Here is a 24,313-nt window from a genome sequence, read left to right as displayed (position 1 = left end):
TTTTCAGATGAAAATGTGGATTTACATACAAGCTGCCATTCATATATTTTCCATTTAATTTCTAATCTCTCCCCCGGAACAAATGTTTTTCAAAATTGTCTCTTGCGACTCGCTCTTCTTTCCTCATGCATCTTTCACATTTCTGACACATACCTGGACATGTCTCTCCTCGCGCTTATTTGACTATACTCTTGTGGAATGTAGCCGGAATACTTTACCTGAGGGCTCTGTTAACATTAGAGACACAAAAACAACTTCCAACCAGCCCCCAACTGCACAGGGGCTACAGACCACACTATACTTAAAACTTTTACCTGAGCTTAAGCTGAGAGAGCCGTGCAGGTAAGTCGTGAGCATCTCCAGAGCTGAGCCACTACTCGTCCATGACCCTGAGGGAGAGAGAGAGGGAGACAGTTCATTCATATGACTATAGACATGGAATTTCCCTGATGCTGACAGAAAAAATAGCAGCAAAATATTTAAACTTTATTGGATGACATAGTAAAAACATGCTATCGACTGTGACTTTATAAGAAGATTCAAGTATTCAAGATAGGTTTCAGAAAGCACTGACACTGACTGCCCCATCAAGTTACATGTCAGACCACCAGATGGTCCCTTTTATTTGATTTTACTTATATTACTGAGGTTTGGGATTTTCTGGAAGAAAAAACAGGTTCCACAACTACGTTTTACTTCTATCCACTGTGTACAATCATTTTCTATTCGACATTAAACCTAGCTCACACCAGATTGTTATGTGTAGCACTCTAACACATTATCAATCTGGGATGGCTTGGATCAGAAAACAAGGAACATCATGACTATTTGAGTCTGATTGGTCGAAGCATATAAACAGCTGAACAAGCTGAAAAATTAAACGTTTGTTAAATCCAGTTGAGAGAAAAGCCCAGACATCTTTCTTGTCCACAAATGCACAAAGCTCTTAGCGCCGCACGTTCTTCACAAACAAAATTGCTTGTATTGATGCTAAAACAGGCTGAAGAACATCTGTTGGCTTCGCCATGTTTGTTTTGGTTTGTTTAGGCGCTTCGCCTTTGACTTCCACACAAACCTCAATGCTGTGACATGATTGGTCCACCTGGCTGATTAAGTTTACAGTGGGTGGATGCCAAGGATTCTTGTGAGTTTGTAAATTCACAAATATCGTAAGAATCCATCTTGCTGTGTAAGGTTAACTCTACCCACCTCTGTAAAAATAATGTCAAACTTCATGTCAAATGTCCACGTGAGTCAAGAAGCTAACACGCTGAATTGCACTAACCTTTGATGAATGCACTTTTCTCAAATGTACTTATTTTAAAAGTACCCAATACCTAATTCTGACTTTAATGCCTCCTCCAGTGGGACAAAAAGCACAGTTGTGATTTTAGTATTTTGTCAGAGATTTGTAATTTTTGAAAACAGAGAAAATAAGCTCCTGCAAAACAATGGAGACAGGTGCACGACCCTGTTCCATCGACCTCAACAAGACTCATCATTTTGGAGCGTAACACCTATAATTCTGACCATCTACCCACATGTGTACACTGCAATTTCACAAAGCACCCAAAACATTCACTAAGCACTACAATTACACCAACTTTCATTTATATTCTTTGAGCCCTACTATAAAACAAACAAGAACCAACCCATACAATTTCATATGGGCAACTTTTAACATTTTGTTATCTCGATTTTTTTACGAAACAAGTTAAAACATGGAAGGTATAAAGAGATGTATGCCACCATAGCGCTATTACATTGCTAAAGGTTAGGTATGGGGTAACACACAATTAGTCAGGAATGTGCTCTAGCCTTTGACCCCGCCCACTTCTGCCCCCATGACCCCACCCACTTTAACATTTTTACCCCGAAGTGAGTGAAAAGAACAAAAGTGTGCGACCTTACTTACAGAACGGGCCACTAACAGCTGGAGCCAACTGTCTGATTGAATATAAAGGGGTTTAGGAGGAAAAAAGAAGTAGGAAGGAATTCATACAGAGGTCAAAGGTCATAGTACCAAGTGTCAAAACAAAACAGGGGAAAGCAGTGGTAATGGGATTTAAAACTACAGTGCAAATTTTGTGTGTGTAGTGTAAGCAAAAAAGACTGGAGACAATAATACAGATTTTAGGAACTAATTTGATTGAGCATAGAACATAATAGGATCAAGTATATTGTAATTCTCAAATGAATGTTATGATGATGATATATATACATATATATATATATATATATATATATATATATATATATATATATATATAAACAGCTAAGCCAGGATAGAAAAGGACAGTTAAAAAAGGAGAAGGAAAAAAAATCTACTTCTGCATTTAACACTCTAAAGCCCTATATATGGTCTGCAGTAGTTTAAATTTAACAATACAATATGTAACCTTTCTGGTGAGAGAGTCTGCTGCCTACTTATCTCCGTTGTTTCGACTAGAATGTTCCACAATATGCCATTAAACATATTTATTCAATCTTATTTTGTGCATTTTAAAGGTGTGAAACTTTTCTAGTGGAGGGATGTCAATTGCTTGTCTCCATGGAGATGTTATTCCTTTGTCTGGAATGTTTCACAGTATGACATTACAGTAAATGTTTCCTTCTTCATGGAGACCGAACTAGACCAAGTTACAGGTCTGATCTGTGGAGAAGCAACAGTCAGAATGCATGTTTTTCTAGATATTTTTGAGCAGTAAAACAACCTGTAATTAAAGGGACAGTTTGAAATTTTGGACAGAGTTCCTCATTTCCTAGTGAGCCAGAGTGTAGGAGACGTGTGGAGACACTTTTTAAAATATTCCATCCAGTCCTTGTATTTACAGAGGTCACTGGTGCTAGGCTAGTGCATGTCAATGGGCATAGTTATCCTGAAACTAAAAAACAGTCTTACCCACTCCACAAAACACCTGAAACAAATCAGTTATTACGCCAGACTATCGATGTAAATGTCTGTGTTGATAGAATAATGTTGGAAATAAAACTAACCTTGCATCGCATGAATCATCACATGTTGAGGGACTATTTTCTCATATATCAGTCCGCCGCTGCCAAGCTTTCTATCAGGAAGTACAACTTGCTGCTGCTGCTCAGACATAAATCCTTCAAATGCAAGGTTGGTTTTGCTTCTAAAATTATTCAGTCAACACAGACATTCACATCGACAGTCTGGTGTTATAATGGATTTACTTTGGTTGCTTTGTCGATCGGGTAAGACTGTTTTTAGTGGCAGGCTAACTATGCCTATTGACATGCACTAGCCTAGCACCAGCGACCTCTGCAAATACAAGGACTGGATGGAATTTTTTAAAAAGTGTCTCCACATGTCTCCAACACTCTGGCTAACTAGGAAATGAGGCCCTATGTCCAAAATTCCAAACCGTCCCTTTAAATAACTTTAAGGTAGAGCTGTTTAATGTCATACTGTGGGACATTCCAGGCAGAACAATGACATATCTATAGAAACAAGCAGGTAACAGACCCCCAGCCAAAAAGTTACATGGTGCACTAGTAAATTGCAATACTTGTCTAAAATGTCTTAGTAAAGAAAACAACTTTGGTGGCAGGTAGAAAAACTGTGGCATTCATTTCTACCCTCTACCCACATACATCATACTCGATTTAGTGTAGTCTTGAATGCAGGAGAGTAAACATAACTCAGACATCCATTAAAGTAAGTACAATTTCGAGTGGATTACATCTTTATAGCACAATACTCGAGCCATAAAGAAATAAACACAATGCTATGAAGTTAGCTAGTGCGTGGTGCGGATCAGGTAGCACCAAATCACTGTTGTTGTCTGAAGGTTTGGGAAGTAAACAATTATAGCTCTACTATCTCAAACTCACTTCCCTATCTTGCACCATTTCTCAGACAGGAGTTTAAGTGAGCCTGTCTGACCTGTGGAGCTGCCCTGATATGTGCTGATAAGGAAACCGCGAGGAGAGAAAGTCCAGGACCAAAAAATACAGCCAGTCAGAACACATGATCGATAGTCTTTTTGTACCATTGACTTAAAGGGGACACATTATGTAAACTCAACTTTTATAAGCTTTTAATGTTATCCTGCTACATTAATTTACACAGAGTTGTATATTTATTGAGTAATCATGTATTGTCCTGCATTCAAAGCTTCAGTGTTCTGAAAAAGTATGTTTTCACCTGCCACCTACCCCCGCCCACTTCACTGTACTCACTTGAGATTATTACAAAAATAAAGACTCATAAAGACAAAAACATGCCTATAACTTCTTTAGTTTTGAAGTCATCAAACTTGTTGTTTTAAATCAATATTGCAACAATTTACAATGAACAAAATGTAAGATAAGGATCTACGTAGGATATAGTTTAAAGGTCCCATGTTATGCAAAAAAGACTCAAAATTTAGGTCCTGTTATAATGTTGTTACGCCATGCAGTTGTCTGAGTAATCCTTTATTATAGTCTGTTTATATCTCCAAAACTCAAAATGCTCTGTTCCAGTGTTTCCAAAAAGTACTTTCAGGGGACCCATATTTTAAGTCACAAACGTTTGCGACCCAAGTCAATAGACATTATTCATAAATCACAAAATAAAGGTGGATTTGACCATTATTGAACATTAATGAGGATATTTTATTGTTGACTGAGTGATCGTGTCTCTCTGAACAATTAGTCTTAACGGTACTCAAGTTTTAATCAATGAAAAACAGTATTTGAACTAGCAACAAAAGGTGTAAGTTGCCTATTTGGACATTAAATTTAAAAAAATAAAATAAAATCTTTTTACATGTAGTTGAACAAGCAACATTGGAACAAAATAGTCAATAAAATGATTGCAAAAAGATTAGGAATTATACAAAGCATGTCTTAACATTTCAACATTTCTAATGAGATAACATAATAATGAGCCCGTTCCAGTCTGGGCTGCACGAGGAGAGCGCAACACGCAGATCAGGCAAAGCATTCAGTCTGTTTCTGTGCTTTGTCTTCATTTTTGTGAGCACAGAAAATCCTAATTCACACATATATGTAACAGTGAAATGAATAAGTATAGAAATACTGGCCCTGAGGACAGGATATTCTGACGAAATGCTTATCCAGAATGACGATAATACATTCGCTGACTCACAACTTTTACCATTACAACTTTTATTGTTCAGTAGATTGGCAATTCCAGGGCTGAAATTATCCAAATGATTTTGAAGGTAAATGGAGTTTAAAAACACAGCGGAGTACTTCCTGTATTACTACATGACATCACAAGGTGGAACAGAGTGTTTTCTGTTTGAGAGAAGAACACTTAAATATATAGGGTTTGTGTGTTAAACATGTGTGAATGGAAGAAAACAGAACTCCAGGTCTGTTTGTGATGAGGAAACAACATTAAAACATAGATCAGCAAATAGCATAATGAGCCCTTTAATACTAAATTCAAAATTCTGAATTACAGTCATCCCTCACTATATTGCGGTTCACCTTTCGAGGTCTCGCTATTTCACAGATTTCTTTTTGTGCAATTTTGCATGCTTTTTTTATACAGTGTATGAACGTGCAGTGCATTCCTCTCCCTGCGTCCTGATTGGCCAAAGGACTGTAGACCACTGTCAATCAATCTCCTCTGTGCCTTGTCTCCTGGCAAGGCAAGGCAAGTTTATTTGTAGCACAATTCGTACACAAAGTAATTCAAAGTGCTTTACAGAATCCTATACAGTACAGAATGCATTCACCTGCCAAATTTAGATAAATGTTCGATCTTTTGCCGTGAGATTCTGGAGAAGTTTTCTCCCTGACAAAACCCACAATGTCGATGAAACGTACTGCACGAGCAAAGGCTCCTGCAGTCTCACCCAAAAGGCAGAGAGAGATGTAACCATTGTACAAAAAGTTGGACTTCTGGACACGCTGAAGGAAGGGAGAAGTTATGTGGCTGTGGAAGAGTCCTGCACCGGGTCTTGCACGGGCAATTAGTTGCTGAAACGGGCGGGTTTTAACATTCTGGAATTTTACAGGCAGGTATGTGGGCGGGTAGTGCTGGGTAGTGCCAGGTAGACCTCTGTGCTGGAACACCAGTCCTTTCTCCTGTGGTCACCCTCAAGCCTCACGACAATGAGTCCTGGTTCAGTTCTGGTTTAGTTCTGGTTTAGTTCTGGTTTAGTTCTGGTTTAGTCCTGGTTTAGTCATCCTCTTCAGTCCTGGAATCAGTCCTAGGTCAGTCCTGGGTTAGTCCTGGGTTAGTCCTGGTTTAGTCTGGGTTCAGTCCGTGGCGTAGGCAGAGCAAAAGTTTGATATAATCTTGGGTTAAAGGGCAGATGTGGTGCTGTACTGCCCGGGTGCGAGTCTCCAAAAATGGACCTATGCAAGACTCTGTGCTATAGAGCTCCATTATGGAATAAATGAATCTTCGGTTTGTTACATAAAGAAGGAGGAAAATAACATAAGTACAACAGCATCTATAAGTTTTAAGAAAGTATGCAAAAAGTGTTGTAACTGTCCTGTCTGAGAAAAGTGTATAAAGTGTGTGGTGAGGGGTTTTACAGCCTTAAAACATTTAACATTTCATTTAACAATTGTAAAATATAAAGTTGACTACTTTGCGGATTTCACCTATAGCAGGTTATTTTTAGAACGTAACCCCCGTGATAAACGAGGGACCACTTCAGTTTTTCCCGTGGATGTGTAAAAAATAGTAGGACAAGCTTCGTACAGTAGATGTTGTTTACAGTGAGTGTCAGCGTGCAGTGAGTAAAATCTGCTCTATGGGATCTAATAGGAGTCCCTCATTAGAGAAGCAGTAGAGCAGATGACAGTAATTATCAAGGGCACCCCAGAGACCAGTACTGTCAGGGCTATCACTGCAGTACACAGGGGAGGACTCACCACTCTGCATACTGATGTGTGGAGCACAGGAGGGACATTAAGCTCCATCAAGGTGGGAGTAAGATGTGAAAGTGAAGTTATAATTTACACTCTAAACAAGTGATTGAAGCCTAAGAGAATACAGGTGAAAAGGTGACATTTGGTTTAATTTAAAATACAGAGCGTAACTTTCTCTCCTGTATGATTCCACGGAAATAGAAAGTTTAAATTACACTTTGGATATGTAAATATTATAGTAATTGCACAATGGTGGGAAAAAAAGAAAGAAAAATGCATTTATTTTCATACTTGTCTTCTGATCCGTTTGGAGTTTTTGTTTCATTCACACACACCCTGCACATTAAGGTTGAGTTTTTCTCTCCACTCCTCCTTGTGCTGTCATATATTAATACAAGAAGTGCTCCACTGTGTTTTTAAACTCCATACACCTTCACTAGAATCATTTGGATGATTTCTGTCCTCACATTGCCAGTCTCTACTGAACTAAAGGTAATAAGTAGCTATTAACTTTAAAACTACCACTGCATGACATCACAAGATAGAACAGAACATTTTGAGTTTTGGAGATGTAGATAGACTAATAATAATAAAGGATTACTCGAACAGCACAACTCTAAGTAGCATTATAACATGACTTCAAGCTCACAGAATCCATTTTGTATAATATAGGACTTTTTATACCACTTACAATTTTAAGCATAGCCCTTAGCTCCCCAATTGTAAGTAGCAACCCCTAGAATGAAATGCCAAAAAACACTTCAGATGAAAAACAAAAGAATTAAGATGAAACCAGCCACTGAATGAAAAATGTACCAACTATGCCACTGTGTACACCTATACACAGCCTTTTTGATAACTCCATTACCCAAACAAATGACAAAAAGAAATAGAGTTACTCATTTATTTTGATTTGTTTTGGAGTACACACATCGGGCCCCCAGCAAACTTGCACAGACAACCGTTATCTCACTCCACTGGTGCGTTATATTTTCATCAAATCAAAGTTAGCCACACATAACTTGCCATAACATTGGACGACATCAATGCAAGCCTATTCTTTTTCTGTTTAGATCTGTACTCTGTTTCCTGGGGCATTGATGCGTCATGGTGTGCAGTGTATTCCACCCGACATATTGAGCACCTAGGTCAAACGCATTCTAAAATATTGAGCAACCGGGTCAAACGGCAAGAATGCATTATATAGCTATACCCTTTCATTAGCGTTACAGAGCCGAACACGCTTCCAGGTGCTACCCACTCAACGTATGTTTCTGTAAGTATTTCCCATTTCGGAGGTCAAATGTATTGTGCATTGTAGTAGCGTTAGTGGTTAGAGTACTGTGAAGTTCTCATAGGAGGAGTAGTGAACATCTGCTCATTACTTCCTGAGGGCCTGTCTTGTTTATATCTGTTTTTTTTTTAGGGCATTGGTTTTCTTTCGTTACATCCGTCGCTCTCTCTGCAGTCACTAGGGGTTTTGTTTTGGCTTTTGGCAACGCTTTAAATCCAAGGTTATAAAACACAATGTGTGCTTAAGGCAAATAGAAAAAAAACAAAAAAAAAACAACAATGGAATGTATACATGAGAAATCGAGCCAGATGGTAATGAAGGTTTTACAGTGAGTTGGTATAACAGATAAAATATACTGTTTTCCTTCAAATCATATTAGATCAAATTTTGAACAGTGGCATCCTTCCGTTTGTGATAAAAGATACTAAACCGTGGCCTCAAATCACTATTTCGTTCCCACAATATGTAATTTCATTCCCACATTTTAGCTAATTCGTTCCCATGTTTTAACTAAATTGTTCTGACGTTTTAGCCAATTTGTAAACATCCCTACGGGGTCAACCCATTGGTCCGAAAGCCCAGTAGTCCGACCCCACACAATAGAGATGCATGGATGACTTGTAACGTGCTGATGATAAACCATTTGTGAATTTGGAGCGTGGTTGGAAGCCACACCGGGGCGGGAGCCACAAACACCAGAACAAGACAATCTATGCAGTGTCATTAGCAGATTATAGGCATATACATACCGCAGCTGCTGAGCCAATCGCCAAGACTACACCAGGACTGTACCAGGACTAGACCAGGATTGAACCAGCCAGGACTGAACCAGGACTACACCAGGACTGGACCAGGACTACACCAGGACTACACCAGGACTATACGAGACCTGGACCAGGACAAAACCAGGAATAAACATATGCTGTGTCATTAGCAGATTATAAATATATGCACACAGCAACCGCAGAGACGATCGCCAGGAGGACTACACCAGGACTATACCAGGACTGGACCAGGTCTGAACCAGCCAGGACTAAACCAGGAATAAACCTACGTTGTGCCATTAGTGGATTATAAATATATACACGCAGCCACAGCAGAGCCGATTGCCAGGCAGACTATACCAGGACTACACCAGGACTGTACCAGGACTAGACCAGGATTGAACCAGCCAGGACTGAACCAGGACTACACCAGGACTGGACCAGGACTGAACCAGCCAGGACTGAACCAGGACTACACCAGGACTGGACCAGGACCGAACCAGGACTGAACCTACGCCCTATTAGTGGATTATAAGTACACACCACAGCTGCAGAGCTGATCGCCAGGACTACACCAGGACTGGGCCAGGACTAAACCAGGACTGAACTAGGACTGAACCAGGACTAAACCAGGACTGAAACTACCCTGTGTCATTAGCAGATTATAAATATATACACGCAGCAACAGCAGAGCCGATCACCAGGAGGACTACACCAGGACTGAACCAACCAGGAATGAACCAGGACTGAACCTATGCCCTATAAGCAGATTATAAATACACACCACAGTTCGCAGAACTAATCATCAGGACTACACCAGGACTAAACCAGGACTGAAACTACAGGGTGTCATTAGCGGATTATAAATATATATATACGCTATAACAGCACAGTCAATCACCAGGAGGACTACATCAGGACTGGATCACGACTACACCAACACTGGACCAGGTCTAAACCGGGACTGAGTGGTACATCATACTATATAGGGGCTAGAAGAATTATAAGGATTTAGCTTTACTGTTAGGCAATATTTTTTAAAAGGCATTTTCAAAAACCTATAAAGGCCCTGTATCCAATTTTGTGTGTTTTGAGCAAAAGTGTTTTGCTCCAGTACAGATATAAAATGCATGTTTTTCGAAGTATTCTTCCAGCAATAAAACAACTGAACAAACAATTAAATAAAAGTAAAGATAAGATGCCATAAAACTGGAACATTCCAGGTAAAGCAATAGCATCTCCATGGAGACCGGCAGGTTACAGCATTCCCCCTTAATTGCAGCTTTTGTGATTTGCTAATTGCAGCCATTCACATTGCAATTTTGATTCAATTAAGATAAATTTGCTGCTCTGGTGTAATGGGAAAGAGAAAAAATCATGCTATTCTCTCACTTAACAAAACAAGAGGAAATCACACTTCCTCTTGTATTATTTAGTCAGTACTATCTTTTAAATTCAAAATAAGATTGACGCTTTAATAGCCCACCATAGTAGCAGTGTTTTGTTTGGAACTTTGAGTGACATGGGCTTAAGAACAAGAATGAAAACCCAAAGCTGTACATTACACAAGTGTTTATGACACCGATACAATCTATGCAATCACACATATCAGCGCGTGTGTGTGGTAAACAAAATGAGGACACAGGAAATGAAATCAGAACAGGGACAATGGGAAACACACACTCACTCACTCACTGTCTACTGTCTGCAGCAGCTATACGCTCTGATAGTCACACATTAAAGGTCCTGTATTACGTTATCGTGAATTTTAAATCACGTTATAATGTTGTTACCTCATCGCAATCATACCTGGAGTTGTGTTTTGTTTCATTCACACCTGTTTGAGTAATTCGAGTTACAGCTAACTTTTACCTTTTGTTCAGTAGATACGTATGGGCTAGTCCAGAGATGAAATGATCTAAATGATTCTAGTGAAGGTGTATGGAGTTTAAAAACACGGGAGTACTTCCTGTGTTAACACATGACATCACAAGGTGGATGTTCTGTTTGAGAGAAGAACTCTAAATATGCAGGATTTGTGTGTTAAACATGTGTGAATGAAAAAAACAACAACTCCAAGTATTTTCAAGGTGGAAACAACATAAGTATGGGCCCTTTAAGAGTTAACATTGTGGGTATGGCAAATGGTCATGAAGGGATGTCTTTAAGAACATGAGGCATTGTGGGCAATCCATAAAGACGATGACACATTTGATTTATGGATACATGGTATGAACGATGCATCCATAATTTATATTCGCTTTAGTGTTAGCAGATGTCAAACTGGCATGTGGCTTCAATGTTAATGAAGTTCAATGTTAATGAATGGGCTGCATTTAGCTAATAGCTCATAAATAATACACACTACACTGAGCTAACTTTCCCTTACAAATTTACTGGATTATTTTTATTAACATTTTTAAATAGTCCTGTCATGATAATTACTATATTGATTTATCGTTCAATATATAAAAGCAACAATATATTTTGGGGCTCAGCATTTATTGTGTGTGTAATTCCTTTGTAAAAGTGGGATTTGTTTTAATATAATAAGATTTGAGCTGTAAAAGGTTGAATAAGTGACTTCTATGGCTAATTACATTCTGTTACTGTATGTATTTATTTCAGCATTTTGAATGGTACTGTCTATTTAATTTCTTTACTGGGGTTATCCAGCTTTATTGTTATTGTGCCAGTGGCATAAAGTAATTTCAGTTTTATTGTTTATCTCAGTATATTTCTAGAAATATATCATGCTTCAGAATTGGTTACTGTTACAAGCCTGCTTTTTAAAAGTTATTTTCAGTGGGACAGTGTACATTTACATAAAATAAAAAAACAACAACATTAAAATATATATAAACATACATGAATTAGACAATAGGCTACTTTTCATCGGCTGTTCCTCAGGCTTAACTCACCAGCTGCCCTCTGACACCAGATGCCTCTCCTGGCATAACCAGCCACATACTGGGGATGCAGAAGACAATGGGTGACAAAGACAAAATGTCTTGCCCAGAGACACAACAAGACAATACATGGAGTCTGAACTGCCAATCTGCTTAAATGTCACTGTCTGAAGTAATACTTTTATATTATCACTTTATGAAATGTCATATAACATCACAAATTCAATAAATTAGCTAAGGATTGCAAGAAGAAGGGCATTTGACTTAAAAGCTTAATTGGCAGTCACAGTGTTGGTGTCCGAGGGGTACATTTGCTGGTTGCAGACATTTCTATTACTATTATACCACTTCACATTGTCCTGAGAAAACCTTACCCCTGCCAGTGCCTGACAGTGATGGAGTACACTGTGTCTACAGCAGAGCCATTCTGCATAAAGAACTGCCTCAGTCTGAATACTCAAGACAAGACGAGCTCAGAGTGTCTCCAAGTCCCCAGTCCATACACACACACCCAAACCCACACCCAAACCCACACACACACGCACGCACACACACACACACACACCCAAACCCACACACACACACACGCACACACACACGCACACACACACACTGCGCCTGTCGAACATCCCTCTGCAAGCTGACAGCAAACGGCTAAATCAGTTTAAACCCACTGTAACCAAAGCCAGAGAAGAGAGGAGGGGGAAGAGGAGAAGGAGAAGGAAGAGGAGGAGGAAGAGGAGGGGAAGGTTGAGTGTAATCCTGGTCATTGTGAGCAGCTCAGAGAAGGCCTGATCCCGTCTTTCCATGGTAAACACAGTGGTCTCAGACAATACAGAAACACATGGAGGCGCATAAGCTACTGAGGTCTGATTCTTATCACTGTGGAGCCGGCAGGGAGAAGAAGTGAAGTTTCTTTGCCTGGCAGAATAAAAGCAGAGTGCAATAAACTGAAAAACAAACAACAAAAAAAACATATTGGCATTAAAATGTTCAGGCAACAGGAAAGACAAAACATTTTCTTCTTTCTGTAGTTTAATGAAGTGGTTATGAATGAAAATTTTCTTTACATATTTTTGTTTACACAATTACATAATGAACATTTTGAACATTTCCTGTGGAAGTAAGTGCTTGCATTGATTGTAAAGAAATAAGTCTTTAAGGTACCATACTATGCTATTTTCTGATCTATGTTATAATACTGTTTCCTCATCACAAACATACCTAGAGTTGTGTTTTGTTACATTCACACATGTTTAACTCAAAAATCCTGCATATTTAGGCTGAGGTCTTCACTCAAACAGAAAACACTGTGTTCCATCTTGTGATGTCATGTGGTAATACAGGAAGTACGCCACTGTGTTTTTAAACTCCATACATCTTCACTAGAATCATTTGAATAATTTCAGCCCTGGAATTACCACTATCTACTGAACTAAAGGTAAAAGGAGCTGTGTAAATGAAACAAAACAGTCTAGGTGTGTTTGAGGAGGTAACAGCATTCTAACATGCTAATTTTACATAATATAGCACATTTAATCAGTAACATTTATTGTGAATATTTTAGTAAAATTTTGGCAGCAAAATTAGATAGAGCACACCAAATAAATAATAAAAACAACAAAGTTACCCCAAAACGTCACTTAATTGTTACAAAATTTGTCCAAAATGTCACTCGGCTGATTCATTTGTTTCTCGTCCTTAAAAAAGTCTTTTGTTTTTGACGCACCTATGTTTTATTATAAATACTAACTAATCTAGCTCCAGGTGTCTAGATTAGAAATGTTTACGTTTTGAGTAAATGACCCTTGTAAAGCTCCTTAGATGACTTTTGGAGTTAAATAAACGCGCACTAGTGTTTGATGGATCATAGGGTAAAAGAACTCTTAGGCAAAATCCCCAATATGAGCTATACATAAACAAATTTGTCATAGATGAAGATTAATATCCCTTTAACAGCACTCCTCCTTGCTACTTGCTGCCAAAAAGAGTTTCTATAGAGAACGCCATTTCCAAAACCCCAGTAAGAGATTCAGATTAGAACACTGTTTACAAGATTATTTAAAAGCCTGTTCCCATGTATTTCAGCTAAATCTGTCTTGCCACTGTACAGTTATATTGGATAAGCAGCTCTTGAGATCAAAATAAGTCAGCTGTGTACAGTCTGCATCTAACTACAAAGCATTTTATTGTCCGACAATGGCAGAACGCAACAAAGGAAAAGTAGTAAAATACGGCACTTCAGTACAAACTTTAGGTATCTGTACGTTTACTTCACTACATTTGAGAGAAGGTATCTGTACTTTCTACTCCACTACGTTTTTGAACAGGACTTTTTTATTATTATTTATTATTGTGTGAGGCCTTCTGAAAAAGCTGAGGGGTTCTAAGATTGAGCAAACAAAAATATACAAATAAAAACTGCTAGAATAAAACCATCAAGTCAGTTCTTTCTGTTGAACAAAATTCAACACAAGTCTTTATCAAAATCATTACATTTGAAGCTGTATTAGATCCCAAAATCTGCACAAAATAATTTTACTTTTTACTCTTTACATTTTAAATGGATACTTTAATACTTTTACTTAAGTAGATTTTGAATGTGATACTTTTGATTTTACTTGAGCATCCTAGTTGTTTTTAGCATTACAGTGACACACTCTGCTCTGGCCATTAACAGTAATAACCTTGTACCATAAACGGTTTAAAATGAGCTAGTCCTGTTTTTTAAGACAGAAAAAATCAGGTACTACAGAGCTTTTAAATACTCGTGCCAAGATTTTGAAAAGATCTCTGTCTAATCTTTAAAATCCTTTCTTAAATGTTTTGGAAGCTAGCTCGGGTGTGTTGTCGTGACACTGACACTGTTATTTACATTCCCCATAAATAGTGTCTGTGTACCCACAATGCATTGCTCTGGCTGTCTTTAGTCCTGCTTTGTAGTTGGAGCACAGATCGATGGGAGCAGGTCACTTTGATGAGAGGCTTTAATTTACTAATGGGCGCTACGGGCGGGGAAGGGGCGTGTGCCAAGACGAGGGCTGTGATTGGTTGAAACCTCTGTAGGCGACTTCCTTCTTTTAATTTCCCCTCCTTGATTTTGCAGGAAATGGGTGTTCAAGTCCCACTCACAGAGGAGACACAGGGAGGAGAGAGGAGCAGAGGATAGAGGAGAAGAGGAGAAGAGAGAAGCAGAGGAGGAGTAGAGAGAGGAGCAGAGGAGGGGAAGAGAAAGGAGCAGAGGAGCAACTAATCCACTGCATCTCCACATGGCAAATTAGTTGCGGATCCATTCTGCGACGTAAATACTTTTTGCTATCTGGGCAGTGCTGTTTCAGGTGCCACTACGTATCACGTGGATCCTCCCAGGACCCGTTTTGGATCGTTCTGTATCATCTAGATAAGTGGGACATTAAAAGTTGTTAAAAGCTTTTTAAAAGATCAAACAGCGTTGCCATGGCAGCAGTGCAAAATTCAGGTTTGTTTTTGCAGCTTGCCATCAGACTTTGACATGTAATAATTTGCACAAACTTAAAGTGATTTCACTGAAACTTTAATCGTTGGTGAACACTCCATTATGTAATAAAAGTTACATAATAAAATCTAAAATGGATGCAATAGCGCCCCCTAGGGATATTGTAAGGAACAATAACATTTTACTTTTTTGTGGCTGTACAAAATTTGGTGCATACATTCGTGACCTGATCTTGATGAAAAAAGTCAGTGACTCCCACACATCATCTTCCATTGTGTTATTATGGCAACAGGCCAAAAATCTGTCCTTGCCAATGGAACATCCCGACAAAATCTTTGGCATACCCAAACCAAATTTGGTACACAGATTTACCGTGGGAATAGGAACAAAAAAGTATATTGTGACCATGCCTGCTCCCAAACCGGAAGCTCGCCATTGCCAAAAACTCAACACATGCAAAACTTGAGATAATATAGATAGGGCTAGGGTGGGGGCTAGAGTTGGTGTTACAGTTAGGGCTAAGGTTGGGAATTCAGGTAAGGTTAGGAGTTAGTGTAAGGGGTTAAGGTTAATTTAGGAGTTAGGGCAAGGGGTAAGGTGCATTTATAGGGCGCAGTGTGGCTGGGATGCAGTGTGGCGTGGGCAAGGCACAGTCATGAGCTAGGGCTGATCATTGCCGCTTTCGGCTATGTTTTTGTATTACTTTTAATGTCAAATTCCAGATTACGTAAGATGTCAAACTTCTTTGCTGCTGTCCCTGAACGTACTCCTAAATGAGACAAATAAAGTTTGATTATTTGATCTGATGGCTGCGTCCTGAACTTTCCCGTCATGTTTCCTTCGTGGTTTCCTGTCTCCTCGAAACCGTTGAGACACCACTTAAATTGGAGAATCGAGGAGAGGACTCTCGGAGAAGGAAGTGAGGAAAGAAAAACGAGCCACGGACAATGGAGTAGGAGAAATTGATGCTGAAAAATATAAATAAAACATCTTACCTTATTGTCTTGGAAAAAGGCAGCATCTGTCGAAAGAAAACTATATTGTATAACAGTAACAAAGTTAATTTAAGACAGGCATTTTTGGTGATTTGCTGACTTTCTGTATAGGTGTCTGGGGGAACAGTATTGAAGAGTCGGATCATACAATTTTTCGTTAGAACACAACAGTTACAACTTGCTTCCTTTGTGAACATATTTTAATTTATCAGGTCTTTGGGGCTACTATAATGCATAATAAGCAATGACTAATTATCAATAGGGCTGCAAAATGAATTGCAATTGAATCTAAATTGCATTAAATGAACGCTATTAGCAAATCACAGAGGCTACAGTTTTTGAAGTACCATAATTTTCTCTACAAACCACAAAAGTATTATTCTGCATAGAAACTGCTAACACTGTAGCTTAGGTCTATACAAACATGTTCTGAAATGTGATTCTTGTATGTAGTTTTTCAGTTCATATTTCAGTCTTTTTTCTAACTCTTTTGGGTGTGTTTAAAATGAACTTCGAACAGAATCATATTATGAAAACATACATTGCAAATCAAATTACAATGGAAGTCTGGAAAATTTGATATTTCCCCCAAACCATTATCAATTTTCAATATGTGTTATTTTTTCCCCCCAATGGCCAATACAGTTCTGCCACATTAACTTCCTAAACCTAACCAGTGTTGGGAAGGTTCCTTTTAAAATGTATTCCCCTGCAGATTACAGATTACATACCCCAAAATGTAGTTTGTAACGTAATCCATTAAATTACTTAAAGTGAGTAATGTAATCTGAATACTTTGGATTACTTGATATTGTCATGCTTTTTAAAACGACATGAATGTAGCAAACACATCCTGATAGAGAAATGATTTTTATATGAGATCACTGCTGCCTTCAATTATGTCCACCTACTGTTAGTGTCATATTGTTTAGTCCTGGTTTAATCCTGGTTTAATCTTAGATTAGTCCTGCTTTAGTCCTGCTTTTAGTCCTCATTTAATCCTGGTTTTAGACCTGGTTTTAGACCTGGTTTAGTCTTGGTTTTAGATCTAGTTTTAGACTTGGTTTTAGTCGTCCTGGTTTTAGTCCTAGTTTAGTCCTGCTTTAGTCCTGCTTTTAGACCTGGTTTAGTCCTGCTTTTAGTCTTGGTTTAGTCCTGGTTTTAGTCCTAGTTTAGTCTTAGATTAGTCCTGCTTTAGTCCTGCTTTTAGACCTGGTTTAGTCCTGGTTTTAGTCCTAGTTTAGTCCTGCTTTTAGACCTGGTTTTAGTCCTAGTTTAGTCCTGCTTTAGTCCTGCTTTTAGACCTGGTTTAGTCCTGCTTTTAGTCTTGGTTTAGTCCTGGTTTTAGTCCTAGTTTAGTCTTAGATTAGTCCTGCTTTAGTCCTGCTTTTAGACCTGGTTTAGTCCTGGTTTAGACCTGGTTTAGTCCTAGTTTTAGTCCTGGTTTAGCCCAAAATGTGAAAACAGGAAAATACCACCCTGTAATCCATTTATTTCAACAAAGTAACTGTAATCTAATTACCACTCACTGAAACAGTAACTGTAACTGAATACAGTTACTCATCATTTGTACTCTGATTACGTAATCCCAGTACAAGTAATCTGTTACTCCCCAACACTGAACCTAACCCACCGTAACCATAACCTGACTGATTGCATGCTGATTGTATTAACTGTTTAATTAACTGTGCCTAAACCTAACCCACCGTAACCTTATGCCCCCATACAATCTCTCCCTTTAACCACAATGTAAATGTACACATATAGTTCTACAAAATCACTTCCATTACTTATGTAAAACTCATTTACTGATTTGAATTTGCAGATTTCCTTGGAGTCCAGGTCAGTTCTTTCTGATATAGACCGTACGGTAATAAGCCAATCACAGTGAGGGAGGCTGCAGGGGAAATGCCTGCTAATGTATGCAGAGAGACACACACTAGCTCATGATTGACAGCTTCATCTGTAAACATGAAAGCCAGCAGACAGGATAGTGCCTCACGGTCCTTTATAAGCTCTTATTGATGCAAAACGCCAGCTTCCTCTATATTTCTGTCACAGCCAATCACAGCATCAATCAGCCCCAGCCATCATTTACATTGAGCCATTTATATCACATCAGAGATTAAACCAATAGGCTAATCAATTCAGATGTCATTGCTGTGAATGTGTGGGGGAAAATAAAGAAAGCGATGAGAGATGTTATTTCACTTTTGATGAAATCTGGAAGATCCTTTTTCAAATGTACACTGGATTTAAATATTCATGTGATACCAAAACATTATTTTAGCAATCAGGGAATGAGTTTAGACTGGTTTGTGAAATTTCGCTCCAGGTGGAAAAACACTGTATAAATAAAGAAGAGAAAGATAATTGTGTTTACTTGCAAAACGGTGCAATTTTGAACCCCTGCTTATAAAATCATTTTTTCTCTCCAACTAAGCCCTCTACTTTATGAATTTTAAAACTGAACAAACAAACAAACACACAAATAAATAAATAAAGCAGTGCACTTCTATCAAATGACCATTTAGATGTTACCTCTTACTGTTTCAAAAATGCAATATTCGCCGAAAACAATGTAGGCTATTTAACACTTCAAATTAAAACATGTTCCTGACTCATGCAAGGGCGTAGGTTTGCATAGAGATGGTGGGGACATGTCACAGCCAATATCTGGAGAATACAAAATAGTCCCTACCAATATTTGCCATTTTATTTTAATAAACAAAAATATAAAGTATAAAAATAATATAAATATATTTTCCCAAACTCAGTAGTATTAATTTAACACGTTTTTGTTCACATTTTGTTTATTACACATCACCCATGGCCTTTTCATTGGCTGCAACAGAGTGATGTCATTAGTGGTGACATGAGCCTAAACTGAGGAAGTGTCAGGACAGGGCCAGCACCCGACGATGGGGACTTGAGCAGGTGTGAGTGAAGATGCTGCACCAAACTTTGAAAAACTTTTCAAAAGGAACTTACTTGGCTTCATCTGCAAGTAAACTTGCCTTATAATGAGTCGCCGCGCAAAAAGAGTGACTATCGCCACAAGGGAACCTCTCAAACGGAGTCCTACTCGTACTCGTTAGCAGCCCGACTCTAGTGACAATATTCCATGGAAACATTTTTGGACATTACCTCACAAATATCTCATCACCAACAAGCAAAGGGAAATCTGCAACAAACTTCTACATCGCGGTTATCCGGTAAGGAATGATCTTAGAAGGGCAATGGACACAAACTGTACATTTTGAGAACTGAAAAATGAAACTACCTGTCACTTATTTTCACCTGTCTTGGGTTGCTGATAATGTCCCCACCAAAGCTGAGACCAAACCTACGCCCTTGGACTCATGGTTCAAAATCAGGTATTGGCCCTATAATCCCAGAGAAAATACATACTGCCATACCCTTGGGCATGAATTCTAAAAGGTAACCATTTAATAGTTTGTGAGGTAATCTAAAACGCATAGGCAACTGTTCACAACTAAAAAATGCAGGAAAATAATAGTTTATACAATTCTAGTGAACTTTGAACTTAATAAGACACAATGCGTTTTAGTGTGTGATTGGTTTTCTTGGGTTTTTCATTATAAATTCTACACAGTTGGAACAAAAACATGATAAAGATACATCAAGACACCAGAGGTCACAACAAAGTACCACAAAATGTACAGCATCCAGTAAAAACAGAAGGAAAGCACTGAGGATATCGCATACAAAAGAAGAAACCGAAATTTACCATCAAAATCCTCTGGAAAAAAATGAAAAATTAAAATGTCAGTAGTTCCAAAATGATTAATCCCCTTTCTAGAAAAAATGACAAACCACAATATCATATACAAAACATAAATTTCTATTGTCACCTGCTAATTTTCACAGGTTTACTAACAGTCATTATGGCAGCAATACACAATTTCGGAAGAGAGAAGTTTAATAATAAAAAATACGTTCCAGTGTACAACATAATTTAAAGGCCACATTCACTTGAACATACCCACTGGCCTGTTAACAGTGTAGAAAAACATACGTACCATCATGTTGTAACTCTCTTATTACAAACCAATTACAAAATGCATACACTGTTGCCTGGCTCTAAAACTAATCAAAAAGCAATGATTTGTAAAATGATCAATAATTGGATTCTCTTGTGCTGTGCTTGTAACAGTAATGGCAGAAACAGTATCCCGTATACAGTCCGAGCTTGAGTGACCAAAAAACATTTTGCGATTGGAGTGATACAAATTGGGTTGGTATGGAATGGTTTCTAATGCTACAAGCTACACACAAAATGCAAAATTCTTTTACATTTTGTCAACAGACGGATTATTTATTTATCAACACAAGTGCAACCTGAGAGCAGAAACCGCTCTCTGCGCGGTTACCATAAAGTTGCAACGCTAGCTAGCGATGTTGTCAGCGCACTAAAACCTTTATCACCATGTGATAAAATAAGTTCTGATCATAGAGCGTATATATGAGTGGACATAGCTAACACGCTAGCCGCCGCATGCCAAATAGGAAGTTCAACAGGACTTGACTTACATTAGGATCTTTTGGCCCCTCTCTCTGTAATTGCTGCTGTGAGAATTGTCATTTTGGTTTAAAATGTTCGTATTAACCCACTCTACATGATCTTGAGTTTTGTTTTTTTTTTGCTATTTTGTCCGTCAAAAAAATCTTAATCATAACATAAAGCCTGGCTCCTGATTTGCTCCTGTAACCGTTCGCCTCATTTGAGCGGTGCTGAACACTATGGGTGACGTCACACTTGCTTAGTCTACTTCTTTTATACAGTCTATGGTTATGGTGCTAAACTAACATTAGTGAGTTAGATTTGTCTTAATGACCCATATGTGTTAAAAGGAGCTGAGTGCGTAAGTGAAAAGTGGCTCAAACTTCAGTAGCTGAACATCCACTCATATCTGATCGATACAACTAGCCCTGCCCCCTGGGAGAGCCAGAAAATGTTGAAATCCTACAAGACACTGGCATGGTACAAGACAGGACGGTGGCTCTTTCTGCAGGAGACACGCACAAAAGACGTCGATCTCTCTATATTAAATTCAAATTAGTCTTAAAAGAGCCTGGTTTTATGTAAGCCAGTACTTACTGAACAGGCCCACAGACTGTGTAAAAAGCGGGTTAAGGGAGTGGGACATCAACCATAGAATTTGGTTCCAGTCAAATGAAGCTCATCGAGTTTGCAGTTATATGTGTCAGTGCTTACTTCCTATTTAGAAGACAGCTAGTGAGCCACTTAAGTCTATGGATGGGCCTTGATATAACCAATTTGACAATGATACATAGTAGTAGTAGCCCTAAATGAAGAACACTGCTAAGAAAGGTACACATTATTATGAAAAAAAAAATGTTGTGGTTACCAATTTGTGTCAACCCAATTTGAAACATACCAAATGCAAATGGGCCTTGAGTCATGCACAGTGTTCAATAAGAAGGACCATATTAATTTGACAAACAATGTAACACAATATACAAAATGGCAAAAAAAAAATCATGTACAACTTGTAGCTAGTTCAATTTTTGGCTGTGCTTTCAATGTGGGACATTTTGGAAGGAACAACAATGGAGTTAAGGATGGGAAAATGGTAAATAAAAACTAGGGGAAAAAACACAGATGTCAAGCATTTGGAAATTAGATTATGTTTGTTTTTGGACATTAAACAAAAAGGCAACCAGTGATTTTTCTCCCTAAAACATGCCTTGTGTATGTACAGAACAGACATTTTACAGTAAGTGCAGATTCCATAGAAGCATAAGTGATAAACATTCAGTCATCTCTCAAATCAAAACAAAGCAGTGGTTATGATCCGTGTGGCTGCACTATCTTCTCAAACCTGGAGTAGATTAGAATTTTGGAAAAGGAAAGTAAAAAAAAATCCATTTAGCAGATCTAGTCCAGGTTTGACGCATACTATGCAAACTATATCGTGAAAGTTCCAAAGTTTGTATGAGCAAAAAGTAGTCTGGTCCAGTGTTCCACCTTTTGCCATCCCCTGGTTCTCCTCGAGTGAAAAAAAAAATCGCCTCTTCGTAGCTGTCTCCGCGTTCCCTTCATCCCTCTGCTAGTCACGTTCAATGTCCCAATTCATCACTGTTTGAGAGAAAGTGGAGACTGGGTTTTAGTGTTTCATATTGACAAAATGGAAATAATGATGTGTAATAATGTGTAACTTTTTACATTCTAGACTGAGGTAAGACCAGAACTTGTACAAAAAAAATAAAAAAATGTTTGTGGTTTAGTCAGATTAAGGCATTTGGAGATAAAAATTGTATGCATTATTTTGTGGATTAAATTCAAAGTGCCGTAATGTCTCCAAGAATATTTAATTTAATTTATTTATTTATGTACTTATTTTTATCATTGTAGGATAGGATGCCAAAACCATAGCCACAAAACTCATCAAGCTATTTAACCTTGAACTTCAATGTAGTAACTTTAAATACCAAATCTGAGTACTACATCTTTTCCATTGTGAAAAGGCCATTGCTCAACAAAGTTTGTTTTTTACCTTTACTTTACACTAAACATTATTTTCTTATAACTATAAAATGTATGTATTTTGATAACGACTGACTTCAGAGGAACAACAACAAACACAAAATGACATCTACACTTCTTGTTACATCTATATCAAAGAAGAAATACATATACATAGACTGCAATGTCACAGAACGCTGACAGAAGAATCACAAATCACACAAAACAAGCCTCTCTTACACTCAGTCTTTCATGTGCGTGTCAAAAACATAGTGAGTTATACCATAGCATTTCTGACTAGTCTCTTCTGCTTCTCACTTTGAACTAAGAGCTCAGTGCAAACTCAGAAAGAGAACTGGTGTCTTTGAAGAAGCTGTGTGATTTATGTTTGACCTGAAAATGTCGACATGACCATTGCTCAAAAAGTAAAAGAAGACACACACTACAACTAAACCATTTTTATATGTCTTTAACTGTACTGGGTGGAATGTGGATTAATATAACATCTGGTTTAATGCTTGTTAATGCTAGAGAGCATCCACAAATCATAGAAACAACTAGGGTGGTCCCTGGATATTTCTTTGTGTGCTGTTTATACATCATCAGGTCTTCTCAAACTATATTTACTCTTCAGGTCTCTCACTTTTGCATTCAATAAAACACTTGGAAACAATTGTGTCTGCTTCAAGCTGAAAAAAGTGGTCTCTGTTACTATTACTCATCTTAAATGTCCCATATTACGCAATTTTTTGATATAACCGTATGTTGTAATGTTGTTTCCTCATCAAAAACATACCTGGAGTTGTGTTTTGTTTCATTCACACATGTTTAACACACAAATCCTGCATATTTAGACTCTTAAAAGGAAAACACTTGTGATGTCAGGAAGTGCTCCACTGTGTTTTTAAAGTCAGTACACCTTCATTAGAATCATTTGGACAATTTCAGTCCAGGAATTGCCCATCTCTGCAGAACTAAAGGTAAAAGTAGCTGTGAACTTGAAAACTACTGCTTCATGACATCACAAGGTGAAACAGAGCATTTTGAGCTTGGAGGAGAAAACAATGTTCTAACATGGCTTAAAGCTCGTAAGAATCAATTTTGCATAATTTAGGACCTTTAAAGCTACCATCTGTAACTTAATAGTAATAATTTTTTTTTTACCAGTGGATGGCCAATGTGAAGCCTGTTCCCAGCAATAGCCTAGATAGTGTCTAGTTGTGTTACGTGAGAATGCAACAGGGACAGGTTGGCCAATCTAAATACAGATGGTAGCTTTAAATGCTTTCTTGATTTGCTGCCAACTTCTTGATTTTTGGACATTCTTGAGACAGCTGTGATTAAAAGCTTCTTGTTTTAATAAGAGCAATGAACAGACACTATTTCTTGCCAGTCATTCTTAGTAAGCCCATGATTACTGCAATATATTTTCAGAAAGCAATTTCCGACACACAGACTAGCCTTGACGTGTTCAAAGTCAAACAGAAAATGAACATAATAA

General features: G+C 38.1%; 1 protein-coding gene across 3 annotated transcripts in view; it reads right to left on the bottom strand.

The window, feature by feature from the left end:
* Positions 1–20,226: 20,226 nt before the first annotated feature.
* The window catches only part of bcam (basal cell adhesion molecule (Lutheran blood group)), an 84,320-nt gene continuing 80,233 nt past the window's right edge, over positions 20,227–24,313 (bottom strand). For all 3 annotated transcript variants that reach the window (XM_020940415.2, XM_055164007.1, XM_020940416.2), the window contains one exon: positions 20,227–22,425. In XM_020940415.2, coding sequence (XP_020796074.1) covers positions 22,423–22,425 — 3 coding nt within the window. In that variant the 3' untranslated portion in view covers positions 20,227–22,422. The remainder of the gene's footprint in view (positions 22,426–24,313) is intronic.

Source organism: Boleophthalmus pectinirostris, unplaced genomic scaffold (genome assembly GCF_026225935.1).
Source record: "Boleophthalmus pectinirostris isolate CB_2022bp ecotype Guang Dong unplaced genomic scaffold, ASM2622593v1 HiC_scaffold_6, whole genome shotgun sequence".
In the NCBI taxonomy this organism is placed as follows: Eukaryota; Metazoa; Chordata; class Actinopteri; order Gobiiformes; family Gobiidae; genus Boleophthalmus; species Boleophthalmus pectinirostris.
This window is presented reverse-complemented; position numbering and strand designations above follow the sequence as displayed.